Source organism: Lissotriton helveticus, chromosome 9 (assembly GCF_964261635.1).
Source record: "Lissotriton helveticus chromosome 9, aLisHel1.1, whole genome shotgun sequence".
Lineage (NCBI taxonomy): Eukaryota > Metazoa > Chordata > Amphibia > Caudata > Salamandridae > Lissotriton > Lissotriton helveticus.
Genome location: NC_136070.1, coordinates 524,685,091 through 524,711,682, shown reverse-complemented (window position 1 = coordinate 524,711,682; position 26,592 = coordinate 524,685,091). Strand labels below are relative to the sequence as shown.

Below are 26,592 nucleotides of genomic sequence, written 5' to 3'. Positions count from 1 at the left end.
AATCACTGTCCTACACATCACAGGAAGTTCTCATTTGCCCCTGTAGCCAGATTGTGCCAGGAGTGTAGCATGAAGATAATGACCTAGTTAATGACTCCGTCTCAGGGAATATGTACAGTAAACCTGAATTATTGGGATGCCTTACCAAATTTAAATCGGAGTGTGGAGCACTTTGGAATCATCCCTCTACGACTCATGATTTACTTTGACTAGGGGTTCAAATTTCTAGCACCAACTACCCCCTCCCATTTTACTGTGAAACCTAGTTGGGTGACTTTTGGCGTGAGAGCCGCAACTTTGCTTGTACTCTCTGAAGTTCCTTTAGAAGCCCATGACCTGTTGTTGAGGAATCGGACTCAGATGACCACACAATACAAATCAAATGTGGGAATCGTTCATTACAGACTGGAATCAAAAACTAGAGCCTTGATCAAAGGCTTAGAGTTACCATTAAAGGATCCAAACAGAGCTGACCAGTTCTGATCGATTACAATCACTTCCAATAAAATTACATTGAGACCAAAACCTGAATAGCTTGCCAAGTGCAACAATTATGTTCGGTATCCATCTTCTTTTCATCATCCTACCCATCCTGATCATGCATAAAGTAACTTCTTCTAAAAGAAATACCATTGACTGGACAGCGACATTTAAAGTGTGTCACTGTTACTGTACCTGGACGATTACTATACAAACATTTAGAGTAGATCTTGACTGCTGGATAAAGCTACTTATTGCTAATCAAGGTATCCTAGTTAACATTTTGCAGTGGGCCTCGCTACTGTTACAGAAGCAAGAATGTTTATTCTACATCCCCACTCAAAATATATATTTATACTCATTGCATCTAAGTTAAACATACAATTCTACTCATTGGATCTTGGACTTTTCCGGCTTTCTCTATCCTATTGCTGTAATGCTTTTTCTTTAACTGAACAAAATGTTGTACTAGCAAGCCACTCCAGTACAAAAAAATATATTTTTTTGTTAACTTCCCCAGAAAAACTCACTGTCACATTCAACATTAATGTTTAGCTACTGGATAGCCTGATTTGATTGCTGCAATTTTGTTATTACATGTACAGAAATGCCACCCTCAGATGGTCAAAAGATGGAAATGCCACTGGTAGGTAGGAGTAAGGATTTGCAGTTCTTTCACTTCCCTGCAAGTTAGATGTGAGTATCCCCTTCCTAATTGCTTTATGCTCAGCAAATTCTTCTAACGTGGATGAAGTGGTTTGAATTCAGTGCTTAATGCTATAGTTTACCTTTCTTAGAATACACAAACCTTCTCGGGAAGCTTTTTAGACGCCAGAGACTTTCCGGTCTTTTTAGGGGGCGAAATAGAAGATGATCCAGTAGGTGGAGAAGCCTTTTTTGTAGAAGGCAAGCCAGAGCCCTTGGAGGGCTGAACTTTTCCCAACACTTTAGCCCCAGGAGAAGATAGATCTTCTTCAGCCATCCTCTTTCTGGAGGATACAGATGACCCTGAAGCCACACTTCCCACCTCAGATAAAGGGTTATCCTGGTCTTTAATCTTCTGTAGCCACAGAAGAAGGCGTCCTTCTCTATCTCCGAGGGTCTTCTATGGGAAGGTCCTGCAGATCTTACAATCTCTCACCTCATGATCAGGATATAGGCAGTAGATGCACTTTTTGTGGGCATCTTCTTTAAAAAGCCGGAGCTTCCCACAAGATTCACAAGGCCTGAAGAGAGATTTTTTAGTAGATGACATCCTAAAAGATAGAAATCCAGTCAGAAAAGTGAAGTACTGAGCAGAGCTCAGGGAGACTCCCTTCACACGACGTGCAGTAAGAAAATCTGAGCACCTGAGCCTCTGGGGAGAACATTCTGGTGGGTACTGGCGCCTGATTGGCTGCAGTTTGGACTATACAAAATGACTAGGATAGTCATGAGTGTGGAAGTTTTTTCTCTTGTAGCTTAGGGCTACTTTACTTCCTGGTTGTTTATTACCAAGATTATTTGGGTTATTATGTGCATATTATTGCTTTTTTATATACCGTGGGACTCCCACTCTGACGACAGGGAATGATTCAGGCATGTGAATCTATGAAAGACACCTCAAATACTGGAGAAATATTTATACTCATTGCATCTAAGTTAAACATACAATTCTACTGATGGGATCTTGGACTTTTCCGGCTTTCCCTATCCTATTGCTGTAATGCTTTTTCTTTAACTGACAAAATGTTGTACTAGCAAGCCACTCCAGTACAAAAATATATTCTTTGTTTTGTTAACTTCCCCAGAAAAACTCACTGTCACATTCAACATTCATGTTTAGCTACTGGATAGCCTGATTTGATTGCTCCAATTTTGTTATTACATGTACAGCAATGCCCCCCTCAGATGGTCAAAAGATGGAAGTGCCACTGGTAGGTAGGAGTGAGGATTTGCAGGTCTTTCATTTCCCTGCACGTTAGATGTGAGTATCCCCTTCCTAATTGCCTTATGCTCAGCAAATTCTTCTAACGTGGATGAAGTGGTTTTGAATTCAGTGCTTAATGCTATAGTGTACCTTTCTTAAAATACACAAATGCATTCTACCCAGGATTCTACACAGGAATTTAGCAACTGCAACTGGGCTAAAGCTCCACTGCGCACCAAGATGTGGGAGCTTTGAAATACACAATAATCTCATCCCAAATGAAAAAAAATGCATTGGCTTCCCTGAAGATTAATTTATGGTGTATGCGCCATTCACAGTTCCACCTTTAGTATGGTCCCACTGATTCTGAAATAAAAGACTGAAGTTCTATGTGCTGTGCTGACATTTTAGGAAATGCGGTTTCAATCTTCAAAACGCAACAATGAAAAGAAAGTGGCCAGGCAGGCGGTCTCACTGTTGCCTCCCATAATGTGGTTAGCTCTTCAGAACTACTGCCATCTTGAATTATCCTACCTACATTTTAGAAGACATGTATCAGATTTATTTTACAATAAAGCTTTATATATTAGTAACAGTGATACAACTGCCAAGAAAACCAATGGTGTACGTAGGTTCAACAGATAACAAAAACAACAAACACAGTTTGTATTTATGCCTGCAGTTTAATGTGAAGTGTTAATTGAAAATAAGGATCTATTTTACTCTATTATAAAGAAACATGATTTGGTTTTAGGTGCAAGGTTTTACACCATTCTAGCACACACTGGAAAGTAGGAAGTGTGCAACACAACCTTCACATATCAAACAGCAAAATCTGGTGGTGTATCTAAATTCTTCATTAAAACATTAATAATATGAAGCTTACATTAAAAAGCCCTCTCATTAGTGAATCTGATAATCAAAAATGTTGATACCACCTCTAAATGTTAATGACTTTCCATTTACTGAACATGTTTAATGATACTCCTGTCAACATTTGTGCAGGAGGTATATGGTTTTCATTGGTTTAAGTATATGTAAAAATGCAATACAACAAATTCTTTTAGGAATCCCTGAGAGGTTTAACTGGCTAACAATCTGCCAAGTGATGGAAACTGTAAAGCTTCACGGAGAGGCAGCTGAGATTAATCAATTGACATATGCTTTTGCTATTATCGTTTGATGTGACTTGGGGGAACTGTAGTCCAGTACACACTACAAATTATGCTAAATAATCAAAAACGTGTCAGTCACCAGGAACCCACAATGTAATGAGAATAACTAATAGGAAAATACTTCTAAAAGTACTATTAATGGCAGACAATCAGATATTTAGGTACATATAACAATTTATGGTATACAATCACAAAAATGAAACAAACACCTTACCTAATGGTATAGCCATCGGTATTAGATGACCTTCCAATGGGCCAGAAAAGGCGGGCATTTCTCTGGATGGGCTAAATGCATATTGAGTTTCTTGCTGAAGTTGTGACAAAATGGAACGCGGTTTCGGGCTTGCTATTAAAGTCTTCAGTGGGGAAGAGCGTGTCTGCGTTCTTGCTGACTTTAATTTGACACCTGTATGAGGTAATTGTAAGAAATTCATTTACTAAAAGTAAAGGTCTGAAGGAATAAGATGGATTAAAAAAGTTATTGCTCTGTAGTGCAACAATCGTAAAATGATACCAAGACAAATCAGTTGCTATTGGCAGTTAATCACTCTACTTCATGGTACCAAATAAATACATCTATCATATAGGGGCACTTCTCCAAAAACTGATCATTACAGTGATGGATGCCATAGCAACGTCAATAGGAAACATGGTGGTACCTTAAAATAATGTATTTATTTACATATTTAGTAAAGTATTTTGAATGGCCCAATAAGTCTTCTGGCCAATGCAAACTTTTTGATTCCAGTTTCATCTAATGGGCTTATGATATGTGCTGATAAATTAACAAACTACTGGATATACATTTTTCACTGTATTGACACTTCTAAAGGCATTTCCAAATTGTACAGACTATATCATGAGATACATGGAAACCCATGGTGCACATACATCTAAAAGGTTGGACCCCACAAAGTGCACACATAGTCTCCGCACACCAATTCTTTTCTCTCCTTCAGGAATGGGGTCATGGGAACCAAATACGATCAATAAAAAGTGAGGACATCTAATTACTAATATTTCCAATTTTCCATTCCTCAAATTCACGAAGCACAATGAAAAGTAGTAATAACTTTTAGTGCAGAAAAATGGACAAATTCAGTATCTACCATAGTACCCCCATGGTTTGGAGAACCCAAGCCGTAGAGGGTTGCAAAAGTGCTCTCGATGTGGTAACTAGGAGGACATAGAGCAGAAAAGTGGTGCATGCCGCTTTACATCTCACTGCAAAAGAAAGGATGATCTTTGTAGGAGGGATCCTAAACAAGTACAGCATTCTAGGACTCTTGTGACAAAAACATCAATTCATAATACTCAATAGAGAGTATTACAGCATCACAATCACTGATATTTGAAGGACCAACATAAAGCAATCGACATAGGACACTAGTATGAATTCTGAACAGGCCAGATTGTGCCAGTGTATCCAACTAGACACTTTTACCCGTGATATCGAAGTTTCCTTCCGTGTTCCTAGTACTGTGACTAATGTCTTGTCTTATGTTAGTGCCTCTTTCTCCCTTATGGGGAATGCATAGTATTTCATCCAGGGGCCCCATATTTTGGTAAATTTCCTCGGCCATCCTCGAGCCTTATATGTCGTCTTCTCAGCTGTCATGTATATATCAATCCCTCCTCTCCATTCATGTAAAGTAGGAGGTTCCAGTGCACCCTGTGTCCTTCCAACAACTAGACTCTTAGTCCTGATGAGACCCTTGAGCCAAAAGTAGGATAAAAAAAAGTCAACAAAACAAGGGAAATTGTAGAAATAAAGAAAACGAGCAGCCCCGGGGGTCAATAAGATTTATTCCCCCAATACCTTCCCAATTATAGGAGCAGTTCACTGAACTATACCACAGAAAGGGATTCTTCTTTTAAAACAATTAACTTTCTCCCTTCAATTCTAAGAAAAGGAACTGGTGTCCTTGAAATACATAAAAGATTGACGGAATATTTTTAGAATGCAATCTGTTTATGATCAGCATCTATGACTTTGCTTTTTTGTAATGATTATTTCTGATGTATTCCTGCAATTCTTCACTGACCACTGTAACATGGTGGTGGTCACAATAATTTTTTTCCTACAAAATATTGTTTTCTTTGAATACATTTTTAAAAACAAGACACAAATTATCAATTTTATTTTAATTCTTTGCGTGCTTTTATTTGACACTATGCATTCATGCTCATGAGTATATGTTTAATTCATCATAGGGCACAAAATAGTCACTCATCTGTAGCCAAACCAGTTCAAAGCCTAGACGAGGACTTTTGTTTTTTTCAAATGTAATCCAGGCCAACCACACTAAGGCTTTAAACGGACCAATTCCTTGTTTGCATTAAGTTATATGCCAGGATGTGTAGTACTCGTGTATTACATTTGTATGTCATTTTGAACGTAATTGATCAAGTCAATTAAATGATGACTGAAATATGTGTGCCACTTATTGGCAATTGGTAACATACTGTTCTACTTTGAGACAACGGCTTTAAAGTCTGCAATAGATATGAAGTGTTTTAGTGTATAGTAGGAACACAAATAAGGCACTTAACTCTGTTTCATAGATCCACATGCTTCAATTATTCCCCGACGTCCAAGTGGGAGTCCCACGGTATTATATCAAAGCCATTACATTAGTAGCATAGGCTAAGATGGCACTAGGCCATGCATTTAATAGCCTATCTATGACCTTAAAAAAGAACCAAACTTAGACACCAGCCAATCAGGCGACAGCATCCTCTAGAACCTTCCCTATGGAGGCTAGTTCCCTCAGATTTTTGTGCACAAGTAGGAACAAACAAAGTCCCGAAAGTAAGGGAGAGCCTCTAGGGGAGGAGGGTGATTCACATGTGAATCTATGAAAAATACCAATACTAGAGTAATATAGTTACAGCTAAGTAAGTTATTTTCTTCTCCAGTATTGGATCTTTCATAGATTCACATGCTTGAATCAGAATAGTCAGCAGTAAAATGAATACTTATTATCATATCATTATATTGCAAACAAAGCAAAATAGTTGCAACTCCAACAAATTACATTAAAAATATAACCATAGAGGATGGTGGGATAGAAAATCAAGCACAAGTTACTTACCTTCGGTAAAGATATATCTGTAAGAAACAGTAGTTAGTATTAGATTCCTTACCTTAGAATATCCCCAGGCGTCAGACTGGATCCGGAAATTTTTGCGTAGCAGTACCCCTGCGGGTCGGTAGGCGTCGTCTGCGGCTCCGCGTCCGTCGTCGGCGTCGTTGGCGCTGGGATGACGTCGCCGGAGTACTTAGACGCCGCCCTCGCACGCTGACGTCAGTTCTTATACACAGCTTTTCCGCGCCAGAAACGCAGAACCATGATAAAAACCAACACTGGTGCCATGAAACTAGGGCCCTGAAAGGGGATGATCTTAACCCTAGATATCGGTTCGCAGAACGGGGAGGATGGGTGGGGCGGTAAGGAATCTAATACTAACGACTGTTTCTTACAGATATATCGTTACCGAAGGTAAGTAACTTGTGCATCTGAAAGAAACAGGTTAGTATTAGATTCCTTACCCTAGAATAGATACCCCAGCAATACCAACCCCGGTGGTGGGCCTGCGAACCAATAATCACACCAGAAAGTCCTGGAGGACGGAACGGCCAAAGAAGCCATCCTTCCGGACTTGGCTGTCCAGGCAGTAGTGTCTTGCGAACGTGTGCAGCGAGGCCCACGTAGCTGCCTGACAGATGTCCTGCAAGGGGACTCCCCTGGCCCAGGGCAGTAGTAGCCGCCGTGGCCCGAGTGGAATGGGCCCTCAGCCCAACAGGAGGCTCCTTCTTAGCCAAAGAGAAGCATGCCTTGATGCATAATACGACCCACGAGTGATGGTCCGTTTGTGCACAGCCCGTCCTTTCTTAGCGCCCACGTAACCAACAGAGTTGGTCATCCACCCGGAACTGGCGTGTGCGATCCAAATAGAAAGAGAGCGCACGTTTTGGGTCCAGACCGTGGAGCCTCTTTTGAGGGAGGCGGAAAGAAGGTGGGCAAGGTGATGAACTGCCCGATGTGGAAGGCCGTGACTACCTTGGGCAGAAAAGAGGGTCTTGTCCGCAACACAACTTTGTCCGGATGGACAGAAAGGAAGGGAGGCTTGGATGAAAGAGCCTGGAGCTCACTCACTCTCCTGGCAGAGGTGATGGCAACCAGGAAAGCAGTCTTAAGGGTAAGAAGACGGAGAGGACAGTTATGAAGTGGCTCAAAGGGAGCGCACATCAGAAAAGTAAGTACAAGGTTCAAGTCCCACTGAGGCATCACGAAAGGAACAGGGGGGAACACATGAGTGATGCCCTTTAAGAATCGATTAACAACCGGGGACTTGAACAAAGAAGGCTGATCAGGTAGCCTTAAGAAGGCGGAAAGGGCAGAAAGGTAGCCCTTGATAGTGCCCAGAGCAGAGCCCTGCTGGGCAAGAGAAAGAAGGAAGAGGAGAACCTCAGAAAGACGGGCAGAAAGGGGATCCACAGCCTTTGCTGTGCACCATGCCACAAACTTGTTCCACCTGCAGGCATATACCGACTTTGTGGAGGGACGCCTGGCTGCCAGAATCACATCACAAACTTCAGGAGGCAAGTCAAATGGCCTCAACTGTCGCTGCTCAATCTCCAAGGATGGAGGTGGAGACTGGACAGGTTCGGGTGGAGGACCGTCCCCTGATGCTGCGACAGAAGGTCCTCCTGAAGAGGTAGACAAATTGGGGGATCAACAGACATACTGAGTAGCTCGGGATACCAGTATCTTCGTGCCCAGTCCGGAGCCACAAGGATAACTTGGGCCCGGTCGCGCTTGATCTTCTTCAGCACTCTGGGCAGAAGTGGTATGGGCGGAAAGGCATACAACCGACCGCAGCTCCACTCGCGACGAAAAGCGTCTCCGAGTGAGTGCTGCCTTGGAAATTCCAACGCGCAGAACTGATGACATTGCGCATTCTCTTCTGTGGCGAATAGATCTAACCAAGGCTCTCCCCACTGCTGAAAGAGGCCTTGCGCCACGCCCGAGTTCAGACGCCATTCGTGATCTATCATGCACCGACGGCTGAGTTCGTCCGCTCTGGCGTTCAGGGAACCTGCCAGGTGTTGAACCACCAGGGTCACGCCCTGATGTTCAGCCACTGCCAGAGGCGCAGAGCCTCCTGGCAGAGGGTCCACGACCCCACCCCGCCCTGTTTGTTGCAGTACCACATGGCGGTGGTGTTGTCTGTGAACACCTGCACTACACTCCCCCGGACAGAGGGGAGGAATGCCTTCAGTGCAAGCCGGATCGCCCGCAGCTCCAGAAGGTTGATGTGGAGCCGGGACTCCGCCGGAGACCAGAGGCCTCTGATCTCCGCCTCTCCCATGTGGCCTCCCCAGCCCTGGAGGGACGCGTCCGTCACAACTACGTGCTCCGGGTGGGGTAGGGAGAGGGATCTGCCACTGACCCAATCGCAGTCCGTGAGCCACCACTGCAACTGTCTTGCAGTGCCCTCCGAGATCAAGACATGGTCGGACAGATTGCCCTGATGCTGGGCCCACTGAAACTTCAGGTCCCACTGCAGAGCCCGCATCCGCCACCTGGCGTGATGCACCAGAAGGATGCAGGAGGCCATCAGCCCCAGAAGCCGCAACATCAACCTGACCGAGACTCGGGATAACGGCTGAAAGATCGGAATCAGTGCCTGAATATCCCGAACCCGCTGCTCGAGAGGATAAACCCGGAACTGCGCCGAGTCCAGACCGCTCTGATGAAGAGGAGCTTCTGAGAAGGACACAGGTGTGACTTCGGCACATTGATGGAGAACCCCAGCAGGTGAAGGAGGTCGGCCGTAGTCTGGAGGTGGCTGTCGACTGTCTGGGGCGAGCCCGCCTTCAACAACCAGTCGTCGAGGTAGGGGAAGACTAAAACCCCTAACCTGCGCAGATGAGCTGCGACCACCACCATCACTTTCGTGAACACTCGTGGGGCGCTGGTAAGGCCGAAGGGGAGCACGGTAAACTGAAAGTGCTCGTGGCCCACCGTGAACTGCAGGTAACGCCGGTGGGCTGGCAGGACGGGGATATGAAAATAAGCGTACTGCAAGTCCAACGCTACCATCCAGTCTCCTGGGTCCAGGGCAGCTAGGACCTGAGCTAGAGTCAGCATCTTGAACTTCTCCTGCCGGAGGAAGCTGTTGACGTTCCGCAGGTCCAAGATAGGGCGTAGGCCCCCTTTGCCCTTCTTGGGTACCAGAAAGTAGTGGGAGTAACAACCACACCCTACTTCTGGCCCAGGAACGCGCTCGATGGCCCCATTGGCGAAGAGGGCCGTAACTTCCTCTCGAAGAAGTGCCAAGTGATCCCCCGACACGCGGTGGTACTGCGGTGGCATGGCTGGAGGGGTCGCTTCGAAGGGGAGGGAGTAGCCCCTTCAGACGATTTGCAGCACCCACCTGTCCAATGTGACAGTGCGCCAGTGGAGGTGGTGATGGCAAAGCCTGCCCCCCACTGGCGTCACATGGGCCTGAAAGCTCGGACTAGGAGGGTTTTGAGGCGGGTGCTGCAGGGGCAGGTGTGGACTGGCCTCGCCGTTGTCCCCGACCGCCTCCACGGCGGTTTCCACGTCCGCAACCGCGCTCAACGGTAGTCTGCGTCTCGTGGCTGGCAGGACGTGTGGGGGCGCCCCTTCCTTGGCCATGAAAGGAGCGAAAGGCAGCCGTTTGCTGGCGCGGGGCCGAGAGGCCCAAGGACTTGGCCGTAGCCCTGGAGTCCTTAAAGCGCTCAAGCGCATGGTCTGCCTTGTCGCCAAAAAGGCGACGGCCATCAAACGGCATGCCCATAAGGGTGTTCTGGACATCAGCTGAAAAGTTGGCGGACCTCAACCAGGCGTGGCGACGAATCGCCACAGTCGTTGCCATCGCTCTGCCCAGTGAGTCCGTGGTATCCAGCCCACACCGGATGGAGTACCGTGCCGCATCTCTACCCTCCGCAAGGGCTTGGGTGAGTTTAATCTGTACCTCCGCCGGACATTGTGGCAGCAGGTCCGCGACCGTGTCCCACAGAGAGTGGGTATAACGACCCAAGAGGCACGCGGTGTTGACTGACCGCAGCCCTAAACTCAGGGAGGAGAATACCTTTTTCCCGTATTGCTCGTACCTCTTGGATTCCCGATCGGGGGGAGCCGTCGGGAATGCGGTCTGGGAGTTAGAGGCAGAGGCCTGGATGACCAGGCTCTCGGGAGTGGGGTGGGTGGACAGGAAGCAAGGGTCGCCCGGAGCCGGGCGGTGGCGTCTGACCACGTTCCTATCTACAGGCTGACCTGTAGCGGGCTTGGACCAAGTGCCCAGAAGAACATCAGACAAGGCCTCATTAAACAGCAGCAGAGGCTCGGCCGAGCTTGTTTGCGGTTTAAGGACCTCAGTGAGGAGGTTAGTCCTCACGGCCGCGACGGGGAGCTCCAGGCCCAAGGCCTTGGCCGCCTGCGTCAGCACCACACACTGTAGGCAGCCTCCTCCGTAGCCACGGTAGGAGGGGAGACAAAACCAGTGTCCGGCGAGGTGTCCAGACCACTGGCCTCCCCTAGCTCACATGTCCAGTCCTGATAAGACTGGCACTCCTGTGCCAGAGGGTCCTCAGACCCCTCCCAATCCCCCTCGCCACCCATCTCCTGAGGCTCAGGACAAAAGGACGGGGCCGGGTCATAGAAGTAGAAATCTCCTAGCGGCGTGGAATACGGCGCCGAGCGGCGCCGGACCCGAATCGAGGGAGGGATCGGGGACGGCGCCGCCCGGAGGCGGTGCCGGGGGCGACACCCTGGGGGCTGGGGTCGGCGAGGTCGTAAGGTCGACCGGCGGCGACCCGGATCTGGAAGCGGATCCTGAGGGGGCCTGCGGCACCAGGACCGAAGTCACAGGCGGCGTCGGGACCGAAGCACCCGACGGCATCGGGACCGAAGCACCCGACGGCGTCGGGGCCGAAGCGCCCGACCCGCTGGGACCCCGAGTCGGGGCCGCTTGGCCCGAAGGGGCCACGGAGCCCGACAGAGGAGTGAGCGACCTCATGGCCCTGAGGAAGGCCTCGATCTCCTCCGGCCAAGGGACTGACGGGTATGAAGCTGGCCGCGACGCCCGCGGCTCCGGCGATGTCGCCCAAACCCCCGGCCGCGTCACACGAGCGTCGGGGGGGAGTCGGAAGAGCGATGATGACTCTTCGACTTCTTGTGCTTACCTGAGGACTTCGAGCCTGAAGACCGAGGACGACTCCCGGAGCTATGGTGGCTCAGACCCCGCGACCGGTCCCTCGACCTCCTCGCGGACCGGGACCTCGAGCGGCGCGGGGCCGACTGCCGGAGCTCGAGTCGCTTGCGGGACCGCTCCCGCCTAGCTTTAGACGCCAGGGCCCGACAGTCGGAGCAGGCCTTGTCGTCGTGGTCGAGGCCCAGGCAATGAAGACACCGGCGGTGGGGGTCAGTAACCCACATCAGTCGGTCGCAGTCGGCGCAGGGTTTAAACCCGGGCATCCCTACCGGCACCGTCGGAGTCGTTAGACTTCAAAAAGGATCAAAAATGATCAAAAAAGTTTAGTCAAAAATTGACTACGGGGTACCACTTTTTCCAGATCTGCGCTTGCTGGCGCGGAAAAAAGAAGAACTGATGTCAGCGCGCGGGGGCGGCGTCTAAGTACTCCAGCGACGTCATACCGGCGCCAACGACGGACGCGTAGCCGCAGACGACGCCTACCGACGCGCAGGGGTACTGCTACGCAAAGGTTTCCGGATCCAGTCTGACACCTGGGGATATTCTAAGGTAAGAAATCAAATACTAACCTGTTTCTTTCAGATACATAAATGCAAAGAGACTCAACTTACTGAAACAGATGTCGCAACACCGTCTGTCCCACTGCTGTGTCAGCTTTATCCACAGCATCCAGGCAATAATGCTGGGTAAAGGTGTGCCTGGTGGACCATGTGGCTGCTCTGCCGATTTGCTGTATTAGAACTCCAGAGAATAATGCAGAGGACGTAGAAACAGCTCTTGTTGGGTGAGCCTCGACTCTAGCAGATAATGGTCTTCCTGCAGCGTTATGGCAAAACTCAATGACTGTTGCGATCATCTTTAAATGGAAGATTTAGATTTAGAGACTGGAAGTCCTTTATTCATATTGCTATAAGCAATAAACAATTGATCAGATTTCCAAAATAGTTTTGTTCTGTGTAGATATAATTTAATGCACCTCCATCCAAATTATGTAAGTATTTCTCAGCCATAGTGAGTGGATTTGGAAAAAGAATTCTCAGAATAGGCTTGTTGAGATGAAGTCCAAAGTAACTTTTGGTTTAAAGTCAGGGTTAGTCTTTAATATTGCCTTGTCCTTTTTTAATTGCATCAAAGGTTGTGTAATTGTGAATGCTTGCAACTCGCTAACCCTTCTCGCAGAGGTTAGTGGAAGTAACAGAGCCGTGACAGGAATTTCAGTTGTGCTTTGTGGATAGGTTCAAAAGGGCTTTTCATTAACTCACTCAGTACCACATTCAAGTTGCATGATGGGGGAGGTTGTTTCACTGGTGGAAAAGATCTATAAAGTCATAAAGTCCTTTGAGGAACTGTTTCACTAACCTTGCCAACCATAGGGGCACTGAGTTCGTCAATCTACTGAAACGGGAAATAGCTGCAAGGTGTACTTTGATTGATGAATGTGCAAGGCCAGTCCTGGCTAAATGAAGAAGATAAGGCACAATCTGTAGGGCGTCGCAAGTAATGGTTGTAATTCTTTTTTTTTTACATCACATGCAGAAACGTTTCTACTTAAATTGGTATGATTGATTGGTGGATTCGGTTCGCGCTTTAGTCAGAATTACTCTACACTCTTTAGGTGTATTCAATTCTCCGAGCTCACTGTTGTCAAGACCCAGGCCAACAAGTGAAGAGAAGTCGGGTAGGGATGCAGTACTTGGCCCCTTGTTAATGGATAGAAGCGTCGATGTCGCTACCAGAGGAATGTGATGTTGGGTCTGATAGAAGGATAAGTTCTGTCTACCAGAACTGTCTTGGCCATTTTGGAGCAATGAGGATCAATCTGCATGGTTCCCTCTTCATTTTTATTTAGGACCTTCAGTATTAGAGGACTGGTGGGGAAAAGTGTAAGCAAATATTTTCGACTGATCAAAAAGGCATTTTCCCACGATCCTCTCAGGGGATGCCAGCTTGTGTAATATTGACATTTCTTGTTTGTCTGTGTTACAAAAAGCTTGAGCTTCGAAGTACCTCACCATAGGAAGATGCCCTTCAGAATCGTAGAATCGAGTTTCCATTTGTGGCAACTGTTGTCAATCTGCTCGATGTGTCCGCTAGTACACAGGATACTCCCGGTACACGTTCTGCTCTCAGTGTTATCCTGTGCTGTAAGGCCCAATTCCAGATTGTTTGTGCTTGATCTGATAGAGCCACAGATGTTGGCCCTTTGTTTGAGTAGTGCATGCTGGTAGTATTGTCCATACGAATGAGAACCGACAAGCCTGTAATCCTGGGAAGGAATAAACAACACCAGAGCTGTGGAATTCAATTCTAGGAGGTTGCTGTGCAAAGTTTTCTCGATAGTCGTCCATTTGCCACTGACTGAAAGCTCCTGAAGAGGAGCACTCCATCCCTCCAGGGACGTGTCCGTGGTAATGACTAAATCCGTTGCTTGAGCCAGAAAAGTAGTCCCTTGAGAAACGTTGGTTGACACCATCCACCATTGCATAGCTTTTATCATTGTTGCGGTTTTTTCGAATTACATCGTCAAATGAACCCAGAACCTGCAGCCACTGCTCATCTAGACTATGAACTGAAAATGTGTGCTGGCTACCTGAAAACTGTGATGAATAGGGACATGAAAGTATGAGTCTTGAAGATCCAAAGCGGTCATGTATCCCCATGAGTCAGAAGGCTTACCATATCCTGCAGGGTGACCATTCGAAATGACCGTTTTTTTAAGGTATTTGTTTAATTTTCGAAGATCTAAAACTGGAAGCCAGTCTCCTGACTTTTTCCTGATCAGGAAGAAACCAGAATAGAAGTCCGTACCCCATTGGAGCTTTGGAACTTTCTCTATCACCCCTTTTTGCAGCATGATAGTAACTTCCTTCAATAGTTGTTTCAGATGGGGAGTAAACAACCTTTTTGGAGGTGCATTCGGAGGTTTGTTGTTATACTGGCCCACTAGTAGGAGTACTGGGAAATGCGCCCTCCTGATGTTGTGAATTTGGGGAAGGTAGCCAGACATAAAGAATGATCATTTTTTCTGTCGACAACTCGCCCCCTGGTGGGCTGCTTTGCTCTGGGTGGCTGCTTGCAAGCCGCTGCCAGCGGCTGCCTGTACTGCTGCCAGTATTGTGGTCTATATTGACCTTGATATGGCTGGTATTGTTGTTTGTAGCTTTGGAATCCTCCACTGAAGGAATAAGTACTTTTCCCTCTAGTTCCTCAAAAGGGTTGCTTTCGAAACTGTTAAGTTCCTAAGGCCTTTGCGGTATCAGTATCCAACTTAATGGGTTGAAGCACTTCATCGATATGCTTTCCAAATAGCACTACTCAGTCATAAGGCATGTTCAGGATTTTAGTCTGGACTTCCGGTCTAAATGTTGTTGCTTTCAACCAACCTTGCCTGCGGAGGACAGCTGCTCCAGCAAGCTGACTGAATCCTGTAGATGCTATATTGACAGCACAGTCTATGACCTCCGAAGAAGCCCTCCTCCCTCAAGGAGAATTTTCCTGGAATCAGACTTAACATCTTCTCATAGAAGATCGATGAACTGTGCCATGTCCGACCACATTCGCCTATCAAATCCTCCTAAAATTGCCAGAGAATTCGCTACTCTGACTGTCAATGCAGCCATGTTAGTGAAAAATTTGCCAATCGTGTCAAGTCTACGTCCTTCCCTATCTGGTGGTGTTGTGATAGGAGTAGCAGGGTTCCTAGAGCGTCTCTGAGCTGCTTGGTCAATGACCGAATCTGGCCTCAGTTGTCCAACTAGGCATGCAGGGGCGTCATCCGGTGCCTTTTACTTTTTATCCAACCTGGGCATAACAGCTGTGACTGTGGCCAGGCTTTTCATTATACGGACCCCTTCCTGTGAAATAAAATCTACAATGGAGATGGCCTTTACTGATTTTTTAATTGGTTCCTTAAAATCATAAAGAAAGCAGCCAGTCCGCTTGGTAGAGAAGATCAATTTAAGTATTTTGCTGCTCTTGCCATGATATTGAGGAGATGGTGTTGTTATTAAGTACAATGAATGCACTGCAAAATGGCAGAATGCACACCATGTTTTTTTCAAATAACTCCAAGTTTACCATTTTATTCCATTCTTGCGTGCCGACTGGAACCGTGCCTTGCCTCAAAGCACGTATATGAAACTCCAAAACTCTTACAGCAACATTGTGCTGCATTTCCAATCGAACAGCAACTTCAAAATTATTACAACTCTTCCGTTTGTTTAAAAATCCAAATTTATTCCATGTTTTCCATAATTCATTAAGTTTTACTCTACTATTGATAAGGCTGTCCGTCACCCAATTTTTCCAAATGATGCAGTTATGCCAATCCAGGCCTTTTACTACATCACGTGGGCAAACTCAATTCATATTAGGCAGCTAAAGTTATTATAATGTCCGAAATGCATTTCGGGCTTTTTTGCTTTTTTGTTGTTATTAAGTAATCATCCTACTCGTTAACACTAGAAGCACGATCCCTTATCTCTCCCTCTTCTTCTTGATCTCCATCGGAGCTATAATGGTCATGCATCTGGGGTTCCGCCAAAGTTAATGAAGATAAAGGGGTTCCTGGAATTTGCAAAGTGCACCGTCTAGGAGGCGCCGTCTTTTGTATGGACTAAGCGGAAGGTGGAACCCGAGGAGTAGAGGAAACAGGGTCTGGAAGGAGTAGTTTCTGTCCTGTAACTCCAGTTCTGTAGTGGGGGTATCTCTGTTATAGTCATAATCTAGTGAATAGTCCCGCCCATGTGCGTGGACCCCGGAGCAATCAAAAATAATCTCTTACAGTGTCGAAAAATGCAGAACTGCACAGACACTTAAGAGAGAATTTAAATATAGATAATGCAGCCTAAAAAGACTACACTGTCCAGTACTTCAACTAGAAATTCCACCACAAAAATCCACAAAACAGCAAAGCCTGTACAGATTTCCCTTGCTTTAACAGCAAAATCCCTCAGGAATGATAGAGAGAAGAACCTGGACAGACAAGCCCCATAGGCTGCCATTATGTGGCTCAGAACAGGATACTGTGCCTTTAAGAGAACTTTCCAGAACTTCACATTATCCCAGAATGCACTGCAGGTCCCAGTTACTTTCAGTTCTTTTTGAAGACGTAACACGCCAGACCTGTAGCATTCCTTACATGAATATCTCTCTCCACCGGGGAGGAGGGCGGGAGCTTATGACTATAACAGAGATACCCCCACTACAGAACTGGAGTTACAGGACAGAAACTACTCCTTCTGTAGTAGGGGATCTCTGTGTATAGTCATAATCTAGTGAATAGAATGGCAAGCCCATCCCCACACCAAAGCGGCGGTGGAGAAACGAGAAATAACACCACTATTGTGCGAACAGATTTCGCAGCGAATCCTGCCCAACCTGAGCGTCTGCCCTGGCATCAGTGTACAGGCAGTAATGCTTAGCAAAGGTATGGACCGACTTCCAAGTGGCCGCCTTGCAGATTTCTGCAATGGGAACATTATGAAGCAAAGCCGTCGTGGCAGCTTTGCCCCTGGTGGAATGAGCCTTAGGTTTGCCCCCTAAGGTCTTATTAGCCTTTTGGTAACACAATTGTATGCAGGACACAATCCACCTCGAGATGGACTGTTTAGAGGTAGCAAGACCCGTCCTGACTGATCCATAATTGATAAACAATTGGTCTGACCTACAAATATCTTTGGTTTTATCCAGATAAAATGTCAATACCCTCCTAACATCCAGGGAATGTAAAGACCTTTCCGCTGGAGATGAAGGATTCTGAAAAAACGTAGGCAAAGTTATAGTCTGGTTGACATGAAAATCAGAAATAACCTTGGGAAGAAATTTAGGGTGAGTACGCATAACAACCTTAGCAGCATGAAATACAATATAAGGTTCTTGGCAACACAACGCCTGAATTTCACTCACCCTGCGGGCCGACGTAATGGCCACGAGGAACGCCGCCTTCCAGGACAGGTGCTGCAACGAAGCCTTATGAATAGGTTCAAAAGGCTCCTTCATCAACCTGGACAGCACCACATTCAATTCCCAGGAAGGCGAAGGAAGCCTGACAGGAGGGAATACTTTCTTCAAGCCTTCCAGAAAGTCTTTGATCACAGGGATCTGGAAGAAGGAAGTCTGTGAAGGGCATTTCCTGTAGGCAGTCAAAGCAGCCAGATGAACCTTAATGGAATGGACATTAAGGCCAGACTGCGCCAGATGTAGTAGATATGGAAGGATGACATCCTCCTTGCATGTCGTAGGGTCATAGTTCTTGGACTTGCACCAGATGCAAAACCTCTTCCACTTGTAAGCATAAGAAGTTCTAGTGGAAGGTCGCTTAGCCTCCTTCAGTATGTCCATGCAATCCTCTGGGAGATTCAGATGGCCATATTGCACTATCTCAGGAGCCATGCCGCCAAACTCAAAGACGAGAGGTTGGGGTGCAACACCGCCCCCGAACTTTGTGAGAAGGTCCGGCCTGCCCGGCAGCTTCATGTGAGGAAGGAGAGACCGGTGAAGCAGGTCCGTGAACCACCACTGTCTGGGCCATTCCGGGGCAATCAGAATCATCCTCGCCCTGGATTGGGACAGCTTGATGAGAACCGTCGGGATCAGGGGAATGGGTGGAAAAGCGTACAGAAAGCTGTTCGACCAGTCGATCCATAACGCGTTCCCCAGCGTCCCTGGCTGGTAGTACCTGGAGGCGAAGTCTCGGCATTTGCTGTTTTCGGCGGTGGCGAACAGATCTACGTCTGGAGTTCCCCACCTTGCGAAGACTTCTCCTAGTACTTCGTCGTTTATGACCCATTTGTGGTTTTCCTGAATCAGTCTGCTCAGCTCGTCTGCCTGAACATTCTGCACACCTGGCAGATGAGTGGCTGTTATCGACAGTCCTCGGGCCAGAAGCCAGTACCAGATCGCCTGCGCCTCCTGCGACAGAGTGCGGGATCTCGAGCCCCCCTGCTTGTTGAGGTAATACATCGTAGTCGTATTGTCCGTCTGTACAAGCAGAGAGTTGGTCCGGAAGGACGGGTGAAAAGCCTTCAGCGCTAAGTGAACAGCTCTGAGTTCCAGGAAATTGATGTGGTACGTGGACTCCGTCGGGGACCACGTCCCTTGAATCTGTAAGTCTCCGGAGTGCGCTCCCCATCCCTGGAGAGAAGCATCCGTCACGATAGTCTGTGTGGGAATGTCCTTGTGGAAGGGAACCCCTCTGAGGAGATTCTCCGCTGAACACCACCACTTCAGAGACTGAAGAGCATGTAGAGACAGTCGTATCTTGTCGTCCCAAGATCCTCTCCTCTGGTCCCACTGATCTTCTAAGCACTCCTGCAGCGGTCTCATGTGCAGCCACGCATGTGGCGTCAGGAAGATACAAGAGGCCATCGATCCCAGTAGAGAAGACACCGTCCTTACTGTCGTAGATGAAGTGGACATGAGAGCCTGAGCCTTTCCGAAGGAGTGATAATCGTCGCTCCTCCGAAGGAGACACGCTTGCTGACAGCGTCTCGATGGAGGCTCCCAAGTACTGGATGCACTGGACCGGAGTCGGGACAGACTTGAACATGTTGATGTGCAACCCCAGCTTGTTCAACAGAACGCACGTCTTCTGGAAGTGTGCTTGAGCTTCGGAGAAGGAGGAGGCCTTGATCAACCAATCGTCCAGGTACGGGTAGACAAACACCTTGTTCTTCCTCAGGTGTGCCGCTACCACTGCCATGCACTTCGAGAACGTCCTGGGCGCAGACTTCAGCCCGAACGGAAGTACCGTGTACTGATAGTGATTGGCGCCGACTTGAAATCGCAGGAACTTCCTGTGTTTGTGTGCAATGGGCACATGGAAGTATGCATCCTGTAGGTCTATGGCGCAAAGCCAGTCCCCCTGTTGCAGCTGAGGATAAATCTGATGCAACGACAGCATGCAAAACTTTTCTCTGCGAATCCACTTGTTTGCCTGTCGCAAGTCCAGAATGGGCCTGAACTCGTTCTTGTCCTTCTTGCGAACCAGAAAGAACCGAGAGTACAGACCTCTTCCCCTTTGAGACAGAGGTACATCTTCTATCGCCCTTTTCCTTAACAGGATATCGGCCTCCGGAGGAATCGATGGAGGAGGGCTGATGAACCGAAGACTGTATCCATTGCAAAGAATATTCAGCACCCACTTGTCCTGAGTAATTTTTTTCTCCACTCTGCCAGAAAAAATTGAACGCTTCCCCCCACCGGAGCGGGTAACGGATGAAGGGGAAGTAACCGCTCAGGGGCGAGACCGGCCGGGCCTTTGGTCGCGGTAGAGGACTGCTGTCCACCTCTACCCCTCTGACGTTTTTGGAAGGGTCTTCGGAATTGCTGCTGTTGTTGCTGCTGCTGTTGTCCAGAAGACTGTCCTCTTCCTTTCCCCTGCGAGCCGAACCGCCGTTGGAACTGGCGGTAAGGCTTTTTAGGTTTTGCCTGGCGAAAGCTGCGCTCTGCGCAGCTTTTTCGCGCAGGCGAAAACCTAATGACTATAGTAGGGGAGACAGGAACGGCCCCCATCTTTCATTGGCTAGCTCCATAAATGGAGGCTAGCCATTGGAAGACGGGCCTGTCCGTCAATGCCGGACCAGATTCGGGGGCGTTCCCGAGAATTTTTGGCTTTTGGCTACGTCACGCTGTCAGCCAAAAGCCGGGAACGCCCCCGAATCTGGTCCGGCATTGCCGGCACCTGCCTTCCTGCTCCTGTCTCACGCGGCGCCCGGCGGCGCCTGCCGCGTTGATTTCTCTTTTGCGGACCCAGGGGGTCTGGCCGCTCTGGGACCCCGGTTTCACATTTAGGAAACATCCCGGAGCCTGGTGGTCTCATTGGCGGCAGCAATAACGGCCTGAGGGAGACTTGGGGAGGGTTCAAGAATACGCTGCCTGACCCCAACATGGCGGCATGAGGAGCTCGGCGAGCCGGACCGATCTGCGGGAAAGGGCATGAAGGTCAAACCAAGTTGCAGGGCTGCTGCCATTGGAATTTCGTGTCTTTAAGGGATGCCTTCGTGGTGTTGTGCTTTTTTGCTTCCGAGGCGAGCACTGTTGGATGTAACTGAAATCGTTACATTACCTTCTATTCTTTCCGTTCGCTGGAGGATTTTAACTCCCTTTAGCTGACAAGCATGCCTTTCATTGAATAGCAGAGGAATTCAAGTTTGTTACGCAGTGAGCCCGGGGGAAGCAGGGCAGATGCAGGGGAGAGGGAAATGGAAGGCAGCCTCTGCTTGCACGAAATGTGGTTTTCAGCGCAGAGCGTTAGGTTCCCGCCCACCCTCCCGCTGTCTGTTGCCCCCCCTCCCGCTGTCTGTTGCCCCCCTCCCGCTGTTTGTTGCCCCCCCTCCCGCTGTCTGTTGCCCCTCCCGCTGTCCGTTCCCGCCTCCCCCTCCCGCTGTCCGTGTCCAAATATAATTTTAGGCAAAGCTCTGAAGTTAGGCCGGTTCAGTCGCCAACAGCTAATCCAGCCCTGTCCTCGATTTATTTTTTTCTCCACCTTCACGTCATTGGTCTACTTTTGTCATACTAAACTACAAGTCCCAGCGTGCTAAGCGGTTTGGTGAGCAACGCATTCTTCTCGAGTTACAAATCATGCTCTCTAAATGTTCTGATGCTTATACTAGTATTAAAGATGTTTTTTCAGGCAGTACCTTGACCCGGTGTTGCACTTTCTGTTTTTAGATCGGTGGCCGCGGGGCGGGTCACAGACAAAGTACACGGTAGCACATCTGCACTCATCCTGAAAGCCAGAATTATCACCAATATCGGGAACAAAACTGGAGAAGATGAGGCATTACGATAGAGCTATTGAGAACTGTGGAGCCAGCCAGGCTTGAGTCTCGGCGCCGGCTCTACAGCCCGTGATTCTGGGCACATCATTTAATTTCCCCATTACCTTTAAAACAAACACTGGCCTTGTGTAGGCACATGCACAGAGCGCTCTAATACCGCGGAGTTCGCGCTATATAAAACTGAAAAAATACAAATAAATGGAGAACTGAGAGGAGGGTTTTCTGGCTCCCGTGAGTGTGTACAAGTAGCACCTCAGGGGCGGGAAGGGGTCGAGAGCCAGCTGAGAGGGCCTGGGGCGGGGGTGCAGGAGGGAGGGGGAGTGAAGTTTGACAAGCTGCGGCTCCAGCTGAGATGCATACACTTCAGGGAGGGGGGGCAGCAGGCGGGGAGGGGCCCCACAGACGCCCACCCCCAGCACCACTGCAATCCGCGATCCCTCACACTGGGGAGCAGCCCTGCTCTGGGTAATGTGAGCCACAGGGAAACCAATCATGAGGCGAGGGACCGCGTGTGATCTTCGGCAGCCCGTCACTCACTCTTCCCTTTCACCACACTCTCCTTCTCTCACTGACTCTCTCTCTTCTGCTCATACTCTCATCCCGTCACTCACTCTTCCCTTTCACCACACTCTCCTTCTCTCACTGCCTCTCTCTCTTCTGCTCATACTCTCATCCCGTCACTCACTCTTCCCTTTCACCACACGCTCCTTCTCTCACTGACTCTCTCTTCTGCTCATACTCTCATCCCGTCACTCACTCTTCCCTTTCACCACACTCTCCTTCTCTCACTGACTCTCTCTCTTCTGCTCATACTCTCATCCCGTCACTCACTCTTCCCTTTCACCACACTCTCACCTTGTTTTACATGACAAGTTTAAACAGTATGCAGCATTCGGCAAAAAGGTCTGTTTTATTAAACCTGCCAATGCTCTGTTGACCTCACGGTCTATGCTACTTCCCTTGATAACTCATCCGGGCATCCGAGCAGTGTCCCAGTAATCATTTAATAATACATAATAGACTAACTATGGGGTACACTTGTGAGGCATGGCAACCATGAAGCACGCAGATGAACAAGATCGAGTGAGAAAGAGATTGTGAAAATGTTGGCATTATTATAGTAAAACATATATAAAAAGGCAGTTTAAGCAGATAAATGTATCTATCGATCTCTCTCCCTCCCTGCATATCCCCCCCCCCCAGCACGTCAGGCAGGGGGTTCGGCGCCCAGCAGCACACAGCTTAAGCCCCGCAACCAACCCCCTCCTTTTTTTTTCTCTCTTCAGCCTTGTGGCTCTAACTAACGCAATTCTGCAAGGGGCCACACTTCGGGTGGATCTGCAGGTCACCGAAGTGGCAGAAAATCAATATAAGCAGCCTGTCCCCTCCCTGCCCTTTCCCAGCCTGTCCTCTCCCAGCCTGTCCACTTCCAGCCTGCCTGCCCTTTCCCAGCCTGTCCTCTCCCAGCCTGTCCACTCCCAGCCTGTCCACTCCCAGCCTGCCCTCTCCCAACCTGCCCTCTCCCAACCTGCCCTCTCCCAACCTGCCCTCTCCCAACCTGCCCTCTCCTAACCTGCCCTCTCCCAACCTGCCCTCTCCCAACCTGCCCTCTCCCAACCTGCCCCCACAGTGCCCTCTCCCAGCCTGCCCTCTCCCAGCCTGTCCCCTCCCTGCCCTCTCCCAGCCTGCCCTCTCCCAGCCTGTCCCCTCCCTGCCCTCTCCTAGCCTGTCCTCTCCCTGCCTGTTGTTGTGTCCCGGCGGCAGCAGGCAGCAGCGTGCACTGCGTCCCCGAAGTAACAGCCCTAAAGCAAGCAAGCAAGAAGTACGCCCCCCTCCCACCAATCCCTGTTAGGTAGTGGAAACTGTCCAAACTGGGGTGCAGACAGCCCCTCTCACCTTTCGGCCTGGTACCACTGCACCAGCCGCACTACTTCCCTACTGACCGTTCTCCACTTCAGCCCCGTCTAAATTACAATTCATGCTTGTGACCCTTTTGCCTGCTTGTGCTTGTTTTCATGACCATGTTGCCTGCTTGTGCCTCCGTGTGCCCCTGTTGCCTGCTTGTGCCTCTGTGTGCCCCTGTTGCCTGCTTGTGCCTCCATGTGCCCCTGTTGCCTGCTTGTGCCTCCGTGTGCCCCTGTTGCCTGCTTGTGCCTCCGTGTGCCCCTGTTGCCTGCTTGTGCCTCCGTGTGCCCCTGTCGCCTGCTTGTGCCTCAGTTTTCGTGCCCCTGTTGCCTGCTTGTGCCTCTGTGTGCCCCTGTTGCCTGCTTGTGCCTCCGTGTGCCCCTGTTGCCTGCGTGTGCCTCCGTGTGCCCCTGTTGCCTGCTTGTGCCTCCGTGTGCCCCTGTTGCCTGCTTGTGCCTCCGTGTGCCCCTGTTGCCTGCTTGTGCCTCCGTGTGCCCCTGTTGCCTGCTTGTGCCTCCGTGTGCCCCTGTTGCCTGCTTGTGCTGTGTGGGTGTGTGTGGAAGGCTCTGTGTGGGTGTGTGGAGGGCTCTGTGTGGCTGTGTGTGTGGGGAGCTTTGTGTGGCTGTGTGTGTGGGGGGCTTTGTGTGGCTGTGTGTCTGGGGGGCTCTGTGTGGGTGTGTGTGTGGGGGAGGGGCTCTGTGTGTGTCATTTGCGAGAGATAAAGCTAGTGGCATTGTAAATGACAATGCCATTTATTTATGTTAAAAAAAACATAAATAAAAATAATGTCAAGAGCAATGCCAATAGCTCTAACTTTAACAAAGGCAAAACCATTGCATTGTAAATGCTTGTTGTCCTTGGGTTTCTCCCGACCCACAGCCGTCAGGGTTTCAGCCTCGGCCTTCATCCGGGCCATTTCGTCGTCGGCATGTTTTCCGAAGAGTGTTTCACCGGAAAACGGCAGATTGGCCACCCGCTGTTGCGCCTCAGGCTTGAGTGACGTAAGCCTGAGCCAAGCATGGCGGCGCTGGTTGACCCCGTGACAGTAGCCATGTGCGGCCAACGGCGCTATGTCCGCAGCGGCACTGATGGCCTGGTTGGAAACCAGCATCCCTTCCGAGACAATTTCCAGGAAATCCTCCCTCCTGTCGCGTGGTACAAGGTCCGCAAACTGTTCCATGGAGACCCATTGCGCACGGTTGTACGGCCCCAGCAAAGCCGAATCGCTGGAGGCTTTCATAGTGGTGGAAGAAGTCCCACAGGCTTTCCTACCAGCCGAATCAATCCAGCGGCTCTCTTTATCCGGTGGCACTGTGGAGGACGGGGAGGTAGAATGCAACTTCCTGGCCGCCGTCACTATCACCGAGTCGGGCACCGGGTCCACACGTAGGAAGGCCGGGTCCGAGTCAGGAGCTCGGTACTTTTTCAGGAGTCTTGAGGGAGCAGCCTTCACCACCGCCGGTGTAAGGAACAGCACTTCTGCCGGTTCGACAAGGCCTGGGACCAACGGCAGAATAGGGCGAGACAGGTGCTTCTTGTGAAGCGTCTCGAATATCACGGACGTCGTAGGTGTAGGAGCCGTCACCGTGATACCCAACTTCGCAGCCCCCCTCAGGAGCACCTCCTGGAACGTGCCAATGTCGTCGACCGGGGACACCCTAGTCTCCGGAGAATCCGATAGAGTAGGCGAATAGGAACGGGTCCTAGATGATGTCGTACGGGACCTGGTCCTATGCCTCCTGTGGCGATGTCTAGATCTGGTGGAGGACCTGTGTCTGCTCCTCGATCTGTCTCTCCGTCTGGAGCGCGACCTGGACCGCCTAGGTCTGGGACCTTCTGCCGGTTTCCCGGGGCGGACGTCTTGGGTTTGGGCGGTTCCTTAGAGGAGTCTTCTTGGGAGGGGTCGGAAGCCTGGGCAACGAGACCGACCTCGGTGGAACCGGTGGCGGCTTGTCTGGCACAGGGGTCCTAGGTCCTGTTGGAAGTGGAGGCAGAGGAGGCAACGGAGGAGGGGTTGGAGCCCTCGGAGGTAGACCTCCTGGTAACGGAGGAGGAGGTGGAACAGCCTTCTTCGGGGTATACACCTCCGAGTACACCGATCCCGGTGACCCGCCATCCTGTCCGGACTGAGGAGAGCCCCCCACAGTCCTAGGCCTGTCAGCACGACCCCTCGACGCCGAAGAACGGTGACCAGGCGTCGAACGTAGGTCCCTCGACGTCGAGCGCCCCTTCGGCGCCGACCGTCTTCTATGCTTCGGCGTTGAACGGCCTCCATGCCTCGACGTCGAGCCCGACCACCTCGACGACGATCCTTTAGGTCTCGAAGGCGATCTCTTGTGCCTCGACGGCGACCCCGACCGCCTCGACGGCGACCTCTTCGAACGCCTCAACGGCGACCTTGTCCGCCTCGACGGCGACCTCGACCGCCTCGACGGCGACTTCTTCCTCGCCGGAGATCTCTTCTGCCTCGACGGCGACCTCTTCCGTTTCGACGGCGGCCTCAACGACGAGGATCCCCTCGACGACGACGATGTCCTGTCCGTCGACGGCGATCAGCGGTGTCGCCTCGAAGGCGAGCGCCAACGCGGGGCCCGTCGACGCCGATCACTCGACGTCGAAGACGACGACGATGAAATCGTCACTGGGTTCGACGGCGGCCTGTGTAAGTCCCTCGATGTCGACGGGTGACGTTTTCTCGACCCAGAGCCCTGGGGAGACTGGGAGCTGGCCGTGGACCTCCCTCTCGACGTCGCGGTCAGTGCAACTGACCCAGACGGAGAATGTGGACGTTTGCTGGACTTCCTGCCCCTGGGGAGCCCCCCAGAGGCCTCAGCATGGGCAGATGAAGCCCCTCCAGACCCACCTTGCGCCTTCAGCCTCCTTTCCTCGAGGCCCTGAAGTCTGATCTTCATTCTGTCCTTCAGGGTCCTGCCAGAGAAGCCTTGACAGATCTCACTCCTCTGGAATATGGGAAGAGGGCAGGCAGAGGATACACACCTCATGAGGTTCTGACTTTGCCTTCTTCCTGGAGCACTCCGGGCATTTGTCAAATAATGCAGGCATATTTGACATCAAAAGAGTGCAAACAACCAAG

General features: G+C 49.8%; 1 protein-coding gene across 3 annotated transcripts in view; it reads right to left on the bottom strand.

The window, feature by feature from the left end:
• The window catches only part of KIAA0586 (KIAA0586 ortholog), an 813,007-nt gene that overhangs the window by 429,287 nt on the left and 357,128 nt on the right, over positions 1 to 26,592 (bottom strand). For all 3 annotated transcript variants that reach the window (XM_078660379.1, XM_078660377.1, XM_078660378.1), the window contains exon 15: positions 3,779 to 3,970. In XM_078660379.1, the coding sequence (XP_078516505.1) occupies positions 3,779 to 3,970 (192 nt within the window). The remainder of the gene's footprint in view (positions 1 to 3,778; positions 3,971 to 26,592) is intronic.